The sequence below is a fragment of the Ursus americanus genome, chromosome 19 (genome assembly GCF_024610735.1).
Source record: "Ursus americanus isolate L20-20 chromosome 19, mUrsAme1.1.p, whole genome shotgun sequence".
NCBI lineage: Eukaryota > Metazoa > Chordata > Mammalia > Carnivora > Ursidae > Ursus > Ursus americanus.
The window spans coordinates 48,574,221-48,588,151 of record NC_142145.1 but is presented as its reverse complement, the minus strand read 5'-3'; the positions used below and the strand labels follow the sequence as shown (position 1 = coordinate 48,588,151).

Here is a 13,931-nt window from a genome sequence, read left to right as displayed (position 1 = left end):
GAAGGAATCTCTACTGTAAACAACTGCCAAATAATCCCTTTTAGAGTGCATTGGATGAACTATATAAGGAGGGGAAGAAAGGGACAAGAAGAAAACTTAAATCAAGATATTGACAGCATAAGAATATAATGGAGGTAAAGCTAATTGTCCATTTAGCTTTGTGTATTGATTTCAAGAATTATTTTACTGGGGGAACATGATAGACATCTTAAATTGTCAGATTGCTGGGTCAGGATTATTTCTAGACAGGAGATTTAGAATGCAAGATCACAAATGACCCTTCTGGTTTTAAAACTGCATAATTTCCCATTTTGTTTCAAGTACTTAGCAGTTGATTCTTAATAATTCAAACTCATTGCCTCGTGCTCCCAGGTAAACCCACTTTCCTTGCCGGACAGGTCTTCTTACTGCTTCTGGTTTCCATGATTCTGTTCAAATTCCTTCATCTGGAATTTGATTTCCCTATATCTCAACCAGGCCATCAATCATATTTCCTTCAGATTACACTTATGTCAAGTGTTTGAAGCCATTTGTTAATATCCGTATCTGTCATGATCATTATATGCTATGAAATGTTTATCATCAGGCTATTCTATAAATTATCAACAACCAAAATGTATTGAATACTTCTAATTTACAGGACACTCTCCTAATCATTATAAGGTATCAAAGAAATAAAGCACCCAAATAACTTATAGTGAATTTGCAGAGAAAAGACCTAACCTTCTGATGAGTTAATTTTCAGTATAAAAGTAGATAATAGCTCACTATGAACAAATAAACTACAGGCCAAAGCACAATGAATTTCCGAGTGTTTAACACATTCAATAATTATAGAATGAGGAAGAGGTCACATAGGTGGAATAAATTGAGAAAAATTAGTAGAAAAGTCAAGTCTTAAACTGACCTTTAAGGTCATAAAGGCTATGGGTCGGTAAAGGGAAAGGCATGGGTATTTCTGCAGAGCTTAGAGGATATAAGGAAATGGGGAACAAAATCATGGGAAGTAGAAAGTACAGAAGGCACCTGGTTGGAAATAAGACTGGAGAGGTATGTGAGAAAAACTTAAGGCTCCTTTGAATTGATTTCACTATTCTTGAGTACCTACCCTCTGCCAAGGTCATGAATGAGCCTCAAAGGGTCCATGAACTTCCCCTGAAGTTATGTGTCAAACTTTTGCATATTTATGTATGTTTTCCTTGAAAGAGTAAGTATAAGGCACGTTTGGGAGTGGGGGAAGTAGGATTTGCTGTCATTGGTTAAAGATCAGAGAAAAGGAATTATCAAAATGACACCAATTCCAATCTTAGATTTCTGTGCGTTGCAGTTTTGCACTATTTTAGCAATTATTGTTGAACTGAAAAATGTTCTTCTACTTAATGTATCGGTCATGGCACCATATTTAGATTCTTTATCCTAAAACAAAAGAACTGTATCTTCTGTGTATTTCTATATACTCTGCATTTCCATGTGGAGTATTTATGTGATGTCAGTTTATCTTCTACGGAAGGAAGTGAACAAAAGAAGTCTCTTCCTCTGTTAAAGGACAGTTTCTTTACCTTTGTTTTTGATCCTCCCTTACATCTAAAAAGAAAACCCTTCCTTGGTCACAACATCTGCTTTTCACCTACTGCTCTGCTTTTTTGCTTCCCTTCACAGGCAAGATTTTTTGAAGAATACTCTCTGTCTTCACTTCCTAACCAGCCATTTACTCTTTTTTTTAAAACTATTTAAATGTATTAAATGTCAACGCTTTTCATAGATTTTTTTTAATTGTGGAATATTTCAGATGTACAGAGAATACCATAACAACCATGTTCCTACCGTCCAAATTTAACTAGTGTTTACACTTTGCCGTATTTGCTTCAGATCTCTCTACTAAGAAAACAAAACATTACATATCCAATTGCATCTTTGTTTTTACCCCTCCTTGAGCCCATTCTAATTTGAGCCTTCCCTTCAGGTTCTTTTGGGCCCATTTCCCTTCCAGAAGTAGCCTTAATTTTGAAGTTGGTGCTTACCTTTTCCATTTGTGTTTTTCATATCGATGCTCTTATTGATATATATTTACCTATTAACAGTATTTGTATGTTTTTAACTTACATAAATCTAACTAGTTTTATTTTCATTCAACATTATGTTCTTGAGATGTATTCATATGGATAAGGGAAGATCTAAGTTGTATATTTGTAACTGTTGGATGAGATTCTCTATGAGTATACCATTGTTCATTCCTTTCTTTCCCAGTTAGGTTGCTTCTAGTTTGTCACTGTAACAAATAGTGCTGCAGTGAATGTCCTTGTGCTTGCCTCTTCTTGCCTATATGCAAGAATCTCTAGTGCACTGGATGGCAGCAACATTAACATCACCTGGGAACTCAGAGATCCAGACTCTGGCGATGGGGTGCAGCAGTCTTCACTTCCCCACCACCTTGTGTAATAATGGTCCATTCAGTGCCATTGATCCCATTTATCACATCTCTCTGGAAAAGATCTCCTTTTCTCCATTCCCATTGTCTTTCTAGATTTTAACATAATAGTCTGTCTTTCCTAGACTATTTTAGGAACTTTTATTTATTTATTTATTTTTAAAAAGATTTTATTTATTTATTTGACAGAGAGAGACAGCCAGCGAGAGAGGGAACACAAGCAGGGGGAGTGGGAGAGGAAGAAGCAGGCTCCCAGTGGGGCAGGGAGCCCGATGCAGGGCTCAGTCCCAGGACCCTGGGATCACGCCCTGAGCCGAAGGCAGATGCTTAACGACTGAGCCACCCAGGGGCCCCTATTTTAGGAACTTTTAAACTTAGTCCTTTTATGCAATTTTGGCCCAATTTCATTTTCCATATTACTGTTGGAATGATTGCTTTTTAAACATAGATCTGATCATATTGCTTCTCAGCGTAAGACTTGATGTGAAAAGATTAAAGTCCATTGATGCATTGCCTTCTGTGTTCTCTTTCCTTCTGCAGCCTCTTTCTCATAACTTCCCATCTTTGTCCCATGTTCTTGCATAGGAAGGACTATTTTCAGTTCCCTGAACTGTGATGTCACATGCAGTACTGCCTTTCTACTTGTTAATCTCTCTTCTTAGAATTCCCTGTCTGCCCCCATTCTTCCTTAGAAACAGATCTCTTCTGTAAAGCCTTTTCTGACTTCTCCATAGAATTAACCATATCCATTGTGTCTGTAAAACTATAGATTTTACAATACATTTTATAACACCTACTGTACAATATTTGTTTTCATATATTACTTGTATAGTTACTAGATCTATATATTATACTTTCTTACTAGATCAAGATCTCTTCAAGGTCAGGGACCATGACTTATTTATCTTTGTATATCTTTTACAGTGCCTTACCTATAGTAGATACTCAGTAAATATTCAGATGGGCAGATAAAGGGACAAACCCCATACCATGTTCCATCTGCAGTTGACAGACCAGAAGAAATACAGATATTCTCTGACTTTGAATTTCTGTAAAGAAAGTGATTACGTCATACCTCTCCTTTGCTTAACAGTCCTGTCGTGGAAAGGGCTCTCTTTGTCTTGTCTGGTTTTGTTTTATTTTACTTTATTTTGGAATACTCTTAAACTTTAGAAAAGTTGTAAGAATAATAGAATTCTCACACATAGTTTAGCCAGATTTGCCAATTGTTAACTATATATGTAACTTTTAATACATAAAATATAAGGACTTTCCCTGAACTGAGGAACACATTGCAAACGTTATGTTCCCTTCACCTCTAAATACTTCAGTGTTTGTCTGCTAAAGACAAAATTGGATACAATTCCATTATCTGATATCAGTCCATATTTCACATTCACCAGTTGTCCCGGTGGTGTCCTTAATTAACAGCACTTTCCCCCCGATCCAGGATCCAATCCATGGTCCTGGATTTCTTTTAGTTGTCGTTTTTCTTTGGTGTCCTTTAATGTGGAGCAGTCCCTCTCTTAGCTTTCCTTGCCTTTGATGACATTGTTATTTTTGACAAGAACAGTATAGCTGTTTTAAAAATGTACCTTAGGGGGGCGCCTGGGTGGCACAGCGGTTGGGCGTCTGCCTTCTGCTCAGGGCATGATCCCAGCATTATGGGGTCGAGCCCCACGTCGAGCCCCACGTCGGGCTCCTCCACTGGGAGCCTGCTTCTTCCTCTCTCACTCCCCCTGCTTGTGTTCCCTCTCTCTCTGGCTGTCTCTCTCTCTCTGTCAAATAAATAAATAAATAAAATCTTTAAAAAATAATAAAATGTACCTTAATTTTGGTTTATCTGCTATTTTTTCTTGATTAGCTTCAGGTACATGGTAAGTTTTTAGCCAGTAATACAAGAATAGCAACTGGACTTTTCTAGCCTTCCTGTTGCCTGTTATTCGTAGTACTTTGCTGTTTCATGGTATCTTCTGCTAAAATTGAGAGAAATTCATTAGACTAACACTTCCATGTCAACTCAGCCACCTCGGTCTATTTTTAAGTACCCCAAGATATCCCAGTTGTCTGCGCTCTTGATTCAGATTGACTTAAAAACATACAGGTATCTAATACTGCCTTTTGGATCAAAATTGGTATTGCTGATCTTGATCAAAGCAAAGAAGGAATGCCTACAGTCTAGTGATATTATTGAATTTTCTGTATGTTAGAAGTTTTTAAAATTTCAGTTTAGGGACCTCTTCTAGAATATTAAAGATAATTATTCAGATATTCCAAAGCTGCAATAGAATGACAAGTTTTAAGTGTTATATTGTGATGTAGTGATTGTTTGGAGGTGGGGAATGGTTTATTTCAATCCTAATTTAAGATTTTCTTATTTTCTATGAACATTTTTCTCTCTATTATAGGGAGTTTATTGGATTTCCTGAAGGAGGGAGATGGGAAGTATTTGAAGCTCCCACAGCTGGTTGATATGGCTGCTCAGGTATTTGTGTATCTGGACATGCATCAATTTGTGTTGAAAGTGTACATAAAATTGTAAAATAATCATAGTAGAAGACTTGTTTTTATAGCGAAATCATGGAATTTTAGAGTTGGAAGTAACATTAGAGATAATCCAGTCTGATTTCCTTATGTTACAGATAATGTAGTGAATCCAACAGATTCACTTACTAATATTAGAACCAAGCATATAATTCTCAGTATAGTGCTGTCGTGAATCATATGGCCTTTTAGAAACCTATGAATTAACAATATGAGATCTATATGTATTTATATTTCAGCAGATAAATTTTAAGATGAGTGATTGCTATTCCAAAGAAAATATTAGAAATCTAAAGTATGTGCTGAACCTTTTATTTAGTATAGTTCAAAACAAGAATGAAGATGGCAGTATACACTTAAAAATGGGATATTTTTACTCTTCTGAATTTTTTTAAATTTATTTTTAAATTTTTGTTACCACATACTAGCAATTTCGTATATTTAAAAAAATTCATATTTAAGTATAGTTGACACAATGTTACATTAGTTTTAGGTATATAGCATAGTGATTCAACAGGTCTATACTGTGTTCATAAGTGTAGCTACCATCTATCACCATATGATGCTATTACATCATTGACTGTATTCCCTGTGCTATGCCTTTTATTCCCGTGAATCTTTGTTTTTAACTATGAGTGAAAACTATTAAAAGTTTATCTATTCAGAAATATGGTAGATATTCAAGGGGCCTTTGATGGGCTCTAGTCCACATGTTGGTTCTCAGACCACTTTCTTGTTGAGCGCCAGATGTTCACGGAATCTGACAGTTTAGAAAAACTTTATATCAAGAAACTGTCCACGTGAGGCTTTAGCATATTGCCAAGCCTAGTCCATGGTAGGGTTCAGCAAACCATTTTAGTAAAGGGCCGTATAAATGTTTTAGGCTTTGTGGGCCATATGCATCTCTTGTTTCTTCTCCTGCTCTCCCTTTTCTGACTCCCCCTCTCCCTCCTTCCCTTTGTATCATATGTCTTTTTTTTTTTTTCTTTTCAAGATTGCTGATGGTATGGCGTATATTGAAAGAATGAATTATATTCACCGAGATCTTCGAGCTGCTAATATTCTTGTAGGGGAAAATCTTGTGTGCAAAATAGCAGATTTTGGTTTAGCAAGGTTAATTGAAGACAATGAATATACAGCAAGACAAGGTAAAATTACTTCTTAATAGATGCTTGTAACCTAATGTTCAGTGGGTTTTCTTACCATTCTTTGGAGTATTCAGGGTTTTGCAGAGTAAGAATAGCTCTAGGTCTGTTCAGAAGAGTTAGAGAAACACTGATCTTATTCATAAAATTATATACAATACATGATGCCATGACTTTATGATACTTATTTCCCTCAAGGAAGAACTTTAACTTGGTGTTTTTTGTGTTATAAATATAGCAAGCAGTAGATGCCTTTTTTTGTTTTTAACTACTTTTGTCATGTCAACACATAAATATTTCTAAATTCCTTTTGTGACAAACTTCAGAACCATCCAGATTTTACTACACTAAAGGATCAGAAAAGGTATTTTTGAAGTTAGTAAATTGAATAGTGGCATACAATTTTATAAAGGACTTGGAAACCATCTTTACCCCAGTTTTATAATAATTCTTTATATTATATTTATAATTGTGAAAAATAAAGATGTTTGGAAGATTGACACTGTACAGAGGAAGGGAACTTGTGGAAATTAATATAAGGTTGATTCTTCTGTTTGATGTCTGTTTCTTCAAACTTTCATTCAGTAAATACTTACTGAACATACATACAGTATATGCATATGGAAAGAGTATGGGTTTTCAAGTCCCAGTTCCATCTCTTATTACCTCAGAAATTTCAACCAAGTTATCTTTTTTGACTGTGCCTCAGTCTCCTAACTTATAAAGACTAGATGGTAATATCTACTCTTGAAGATTGTTGTGAAACTTCAGTGAAATAAAGTATTGTGCTTGACATTAGCTTACATAGTAGATGCTCAGTAAATATAATAGAGCTTATATTTTAATAGGTGAAGTAGATATATACACATACACATAACTATAAAGCTAGTTATTGTTTAATTGATGTCAAAAGAGTATATGAATGAAAAGTTCTGTGGGAAAGAGGAAACGGGAAGGACTTCACAGAGGGGATGGCTCGAAAGCAGGGCTTTGGAGAAAGAGAATGACTTTTTGTTTGTTTTTAAGATTTATCTGAGAGAGAGAACATGCGGGGGGGAAGGGGCAGAGGGAGAGGGGGAGAGAGAATCCCAAGCTGACTTGCCCCCCACCACCCTGCTAGGCACGGAGCCCCATGAAGGGCTCAGTCTCAGGGCCCTGAGATCATGACCCAAGCTGAAATCAAAGAGTCAGATCTTAACCGACAGCCACCCAGGCACCCTGAAAGAGAGTAACTTTGACAGGCTGAGATTAAGATCCAAAACAAATTACTGTGTAGGTTGTCAATCCTGCTTGAAAACCTTCAGTCACCCTCCACACCTACGAAGAAACAGGCCTTAAAAAAAAGGGGGAAAAAAGATGCCTTGGCATGCCACGTCTCCTACTCTCTAGTGCTGGCTTACTTTTAACAAATGTTTTTGCTAAGCATGAGGGCATCGCTGTAGGAGAGCATGGTTTCTGCTATCGAGGAGCTCACTGACTGTCTACGACTGAATTGTTAAACAAGTTATTTCAGTACAATCTAGTAAACCCAACATAAAGATTAGTAAAGATTTACTTAGTAGACATACCAAAAAAATTTTTCTCAACTATCAACTATTGCCATCATTTCATAAAAGAAGAGCATTTTAATACTATCCAAGTAGAAAGGACATAATCTCAGGATAGAGGACATACCTATAAATTAATTATTTTAGCTTTGTGATCCTTTTTCTCTCTCTTTTTTTTTTTTTCCAGCAGACTGTGATTTTTTGTCACTGACCGCATTAGTACACCAACCACTGGGGACTGTTGCCTTAAACTAGGTTCTCAACCAGGGGTGATGCTGTTCCCCCAGGGGACATTTGTCAATGTCTGGAGACTGTTTTTGGTTGTTACAGCTGGGACAGCTACTGACATCTAGTGGGTAGAGGCCAGGTATACTGGTAAACATCCTACCATGTGCAAACTAGCCCCCACCAAACAAAGAATTATCTAGCCCCAAATGCCATTCGTGCCAGGTTGAGAAACCCTGCCTTCAACAGGCTTTCTTTTCAGCCTCTATACCTTTGTGCAGTTCCTTCCAGCTAGAATATCTTCCTGTTCTTCTATAATTCTTAAATTTAAAAATTCTAATGATTCTTTAAAGATTAACTTAGCTGCTTTTTATTTATTTTGTTTTGTTTGAGAGAGAGAGAGGGTCGAGGGAAGGACAAAGGAAGAGGGAGAGAGAGACTCTTAAGCAGGCCCCACAGTGGGCCTGGAGCCGGACTTGGGCCTCAATCTGACGACCCTGAGATCATGACCTGAGCTGAAATTAAGAGTTGGACTTTTAACTGACTGAGCCACCCAGGTGCCCCTAGCTGCTGCTTTTTAAATGAAACTTTTTGTGACTGCTAGTGAAAATTGATCTGTTTTTCTTAATGTCTAAATAACTATTTTATAATGTTGTATATATACCTAACTATAGGTGTCTACCTATAATTTTATTTCCCCTTAAATGTCTAAGCTTCACAAAGGCTGTGTTTTTGTCTCTCATAATGATTAGCAAATGTTTTGTGCTTAAGAATCATACACTAAATATTTGAGTAAATATAGGCTTTTAACATTAGAATCCAGTAGACTTTGCCCTCACCAACCAACAGTTAGCTACGGCTACTAGATGTTAGACTGCCTTAAAAGTTATAGATCCTGTAATCATGTGTTTAGTTGCTTATTAGAGTTTCTACCTCTGGTTTTGTTTTGTTTTTTAAGTAGGCCTCACGCCCAGCGTGGAGCCCAGTGTATGGGGCCTAAACTGACGACCCCAAGATCAAGACCTGAGCCGAGATCAAGAGTCAACCGACTGAGCCACCCAGGCGCCCCTCTACCTCTATTTTCTTGAACAGTTTTCTGTCCCCACCAGCATTTCTTTTTCTTATGTCATTCATTTATGAGGAAGAAATGTGATTTATTTTAATATAAATTTTAAATTTTGAAGAATTTTTTCCCTATCTTGCACTTTTGAAGAATCTGACATTGAAGACATATACAATAGAGATATTGACAAAAGATTAGCTCTGCTTATGCCATATTTACAAAAATAGATTTTTAAAAACAATTTACTTAAGCAAGATTGTCCTTGTTTTAGGTGCAAAGTTTCCAATCAAATGGACAGCTCCCGAGGCTGCACTATATGGCCGATTTACAATAAAGTCTGATGTTTGGTCATTTGGAATTCTACAGACAGAACTGGTAACAAAGGGCAGAGTGCCATATCCAGGTAAGCTGGCATTTCATTTTAGCTCTTGGTTACCCCAAGAGCCTTAACTAGAGTTTATTAGGACCAAAAAATTTAAGGGGAGAAAGGCTTTTATTTCTTTTTTCTCCCTTCCCTCTCTCTCTCTCCCTCTCATTATTTTGCCATTGGATGGACAGCAGCCTTTGAGAATCATGATCCTTGAGATAGGGCAAACACACCAGGTGTGCCCCACATTCACCTCAGTTTTCTCAGTTAGGACATTTTCCAAAAGGGCCTTTTATCTCTACTCTTCTCTTGGATAATAAACATGTCTTAAATATCCTGGGTCATCTCCCCAACACCCCAGCCCAATAATTTATGGTATGCTTAGCCTCTTGTAACACAGGGTGAGCTACTGATGGAGGCAGGATCGCAAAGGAATATAAGAAAGGAATTTTATATAATAACTTGAAGAAAGGCAAACAGGTGATATTAGATAAGGAAACTCCTTCAGGGAAGTGCATCTATATAATTACATAGTTAATATATTTGGCAGAACCAGGACGAACTTTCTTTTGAATTTGTTTGGAAGTTCTTTCAGACATTATCTTGCCACCGTCCCTCATTAACCCAAATGTGGTCCTTGTAAACTGTTAATATCAGAAAGTATCAGTACTTCAGAGTAGTACTCTAAATTCTCGTTAATCAAATGGGGTTGCTTTTGAAGACATTAGTGTTAAAAGTAAGGTTTTAGGTGGAATGAAAAAAATTAGACATGTTGAAATAGGTTAGCATTTTCTAAGTTCTGGATATAGTTGACATTTAAAATTTATTTTTTTGTTGAAAGAATCTTTTCACTTAAATAAACTTACTATACCTTGAATCAGTTAGTAGCTAGGGGATTTGTTCTCTTTTGCTAGTGGTGTTTGGGATCACTCTTTCTAATGTTCAACTCTTGTGTGTTAGGTATGGTAAACCGTGAAGTGCTAGAACAGGTGGAACGAGGATACAGGATGCCTTGCCCTCAGGGCTGCCCAGAATCCCTACATGAATTGATGAATCTTTGTTGGAAGAAGGACCCTGATGAAAGACCAACATTTGAATATATTCAGTCCTTCTTGGAAGACTACTTCACTGCTACAGAGCCACAGTACCAGCCAGGAGAAAATTTATAATCCAAGTAGCCTTTTATATGCACAAATCTGCCAAAATGTAAAGAACTTGTGTAGACTTCCTTACTTTACATACAGGAATCAGAAGAAGAAAGTCTTCACTCTGCATGTTTTTAATGGTAAACTGGAATTCCAGATACGGTTGCACAAACCACTTTTTTTTTTTTTTCCAAGTGTTAAACTCTAAAATACCAATGATGAATTTTCCAACTTATTTCAGGGTCCAAAGAAAGTATAGTTATGATATTGATGACAGTGTGAGTGATAGCATGACAATGAAGCAACAAGGCTACTTCTTTATAAATCACTTCCTTTCTTTTATTCCCCTAAACTCAGTTGTTAAGAGAAAATTGTGTATCATTATAGACAAAACTTGGGAGATAAAAGCAGTTATACCATAATAAAATCTAAAGTTAAGGAACTTTATGGGACCAAACAATTCCATTCCAGTTTTTAAGGATTTCTTCCATTCATTGTTCTCACAAGTTTTTTCTAAGTTGAACAATTAATATGCAGTCTTATTAATATCTGCTTTCTTTTGCATGGAAATGCACCAGGTTTTTAGAGGCAAAAAGGAATATAAACATCTAAAACTTGATTAAATGTTAGACGACAGTAATGACATTTGAAAGTAAAATGCACTATATTAATACTCATACTCATGGAACTGGAAAGTAGAAGAAGTTTTTCACTTTGATTAATCATTTTCTGAATAGCTCAGTTTAGAATAATGAAGGTAACTAGAAAGTGATTTCATCTTTTATAAGGTTGCATTGATTTTTTTTAAGGCACTATATAATTGAAGTTGTACTATCCAATCCGAGGGAAAATCTTTTAATCTTTAGATAGCATGAAAAAAATAAGACCCAGTATTTAAACAGTCCTTTTTAAAAAATAGACTGGTACTGTGAGATACTTCTAGTATGTACTTACGGTGTTGGGTGCCACAAATATAAAATATCACTAGATCAGGGACTTGAATGCACTTTTGCGCTTCCTGAATATAGACTGACAGAGAGGAAAATATTTAAAAGAAATATGAGAAAAGAAAATGTGAAAATTTTACAGGTAGAGGGATGGGATGTTATGCTTAATGTTCATGTTAAGGAGTGACAAAATGGCTTTGCTGGCACTCACAGCTCCTTACTTACCTGTTTTCTGAGATTTTAAGAGTTACAAGGTATGACTGAAACTAATCTTTCTTAACATAAACACTAAATGAGCGTTACAGCCTCAAATAGCTAAGTTATAAGCTTCCCACTAATTCCAGTGACACAGCTTTTATGTGAAACATGTTTAGAACTCCAGTTTTCAAATCCGTGTTGAAATCTGCATTAACTTTTTAAATATTGGTGATCATTTTTTCCCTTTTTAGAATTTAGTTGATTTGGGGAGGAAAACTTCTTGAGAATAACAGCAGCGGTGGAAAGGGGGGGGAACAGGTTTTTTGCCCAAAGTATAGAAGTGAAACTCAAAAGTTTTATGACCGACTCAAAAAGAAATTCCAAAATATGAATTTAAATAGCATCGTTACTGGCCTAAGTGTAGCAAAAGAACTGAAACTGACAAATAAAAGTCTGGTATTTATGTCTTAAAATATTCTCCTTTATAGTCACACTTTTAAAGCAATACATCGGGTTCCCATATTTTAGAATTACAATTCCTGTTTTTTTTTCCTGATCAACATTGATTCAAGAAAAACAGTTGAATCTTAGTAAGATCAGTGAGCTTTGTCCTGTACTTGCCCTGTTCACAACCCCTAACCGCAAGTTCCACTGTAACCTTGAAAACCAACAGCCCCTGTAATTATAATTTTTAACTACCATCACTTATCCGATTTCATCATTAAGTTTAAAATCCTGTGCCATGGTAACTGTGTTGAAATTAAACAATTTTAAAATGTGACAAATGAGCTTCGTGCAAGTTGGTAATAGTTCTGGTACTAAAAGTAGTGGAGGTTTCTAATGTTTACGTAACCTGTTTAGTATTGAATCTCTTCCAAGAGGGTCTTCCTAAGACTGCTGTCATCATCTACCCTGAACATCTACAACCTGGGACATCAGATTTTTAAAGGGCTTTATGTGAACTATGATATTATAATTTTTCTAAGCATTTTAAAAAGGATAACAAAACTATGTACTAATTGTGTTCAGAAAAATAAGTCAGGAAAAGTTGATGGTATTCATTAGGTTTTAACTAAATGGAGCAGTTCCTTATATCAATTGTATAGTAAGGAAATAAAACACTAACTTAATGTGTATTCAGTTTAAATGGTTATGTATTTTTAAATTGCCAAGAAAAATAAACAACTTTGTACATTTGAAGATTTTTTTCCCAGCAGCTTTTCGTCTTCAGTGTCTTAATGTGGAACTTAACCCTCACCAGAAAAGGAAGTTGGCAAAAACAATCTTTCTAGCACAAACACTTTTTTTAATGAATAATGGTAGCCTAAAACTTAATATTTTTGTAAGGTATTATAATATTGTTTTGTGGATAATTGAAATAAAAATTCTTATTGAATGCATCCATTTATCTTTTCAGCCACTATTCATATTTTCTCATCAATTTTTTTAAAAACTTGGTATTTATAGCATATTCTGAATTTGTTCTTCCATTAGGAACAAAGTGTTCAGTTAGAACTCTTGAGCAGAGTAAAATCAATTCTTTATTAAATTCAGATCATTATTGAACTCATTCTGTGTGTTTAATATCCCATGTCAGGTGAGTGACGTTGTTACAAGGTTGTTTTTTTTTTTTTTAATTAAACCAGCAACTACAGTTAATGTATCACACGTACAACAAAACCTAGGTAATTTGAATGAAGCTATTCACAGTGAATATGTGTGAAGGATATAAAATAAAAGGATCACTTTTGACCATAAGGGACTTAATTTTCTAAAAATGAAAAATATGTGAGCCTTACTTCTGTGTGTGTTTTACTGTTCTATTATAGGAATAAAGAAAATAAAATTATACTAAATTATGAATGGCCCATCTAAAGCATTTATTTTCAATAAGGTAATATTATCTTTTACTATTATCTAAGGTAATTAGCTTTGTTTTTCCCTTATAATTTCAGAACAGTACATTTAATTAACAAAAACATTTAATAAACATTTGTTTAATATTTTTATACAGTGTAGTAATAGTTCCTCAGTTTAAGAATGTTTTTCTAGTTTGCTGTTTGTCTTTTAATTTTGCATGTGATTTTTTCTCATTTAAGTTGTACATTTGTATATTGTAAAATCTCCTTTATTATACTTAAAAAGTCTTTTGCATCCCAAGATTAAATGTTCCTCTTCTCTATTATATTTTATGCTTTTCTTTTTCACATTTCTCTTTAAGTTATCTTTAAGTTATCTAGGTATAAAATGTGACTTAAGGGTCTAGCATAATTTTGTCCCATACAGTTTATTTTACCAGCACCATTTACTGGTTAATCCATT

At 35.3% G+C, this 13,931-nt stretch overlaps 1 protein-coding gene across 4 annotated transcripts in view; it reads left to right on the top strand.

The window, feature by feature from the left end:
- The window catches only part of YES1 (YES proto-oncogene 1, Src family tyrosine kinase), a 72,680-nt gene extending 59,671 nt beyond the window's left edge, over positions 1 to 13,009 (top strand). For all 4 annotated transcript variants that reach the window (XM_045781795.2, XM_087869942.1, XM_087869941.1 and 1 more), the window contains 4 exons: positions 4,837 to 4,913; positions 5,967 to 6,120; positions 9,224 to 9,355; positions 10,280 to 13,009. In XM_045781795.2, the coding sequence (XP_045637751.1) occupies positions 4,837 to 4,913; positions 5,967 to 6,120; positions 9,224 to 9,355; positions 10,280 to 10,488 (572 nt within the window). In that variant the 3' untranslated portion in view covers positions 10,489 to 13,009. The remainder of the gene's footprint in view (positions 1 to 4,836; positions 4,914 to 5,966; positions 6,121 to 9,223; positions 9,356 to 10,279) is intronic.
- The last annotated feature ends 922 nt before the right edge of the window (positions 13,010 to 13,931 follow it).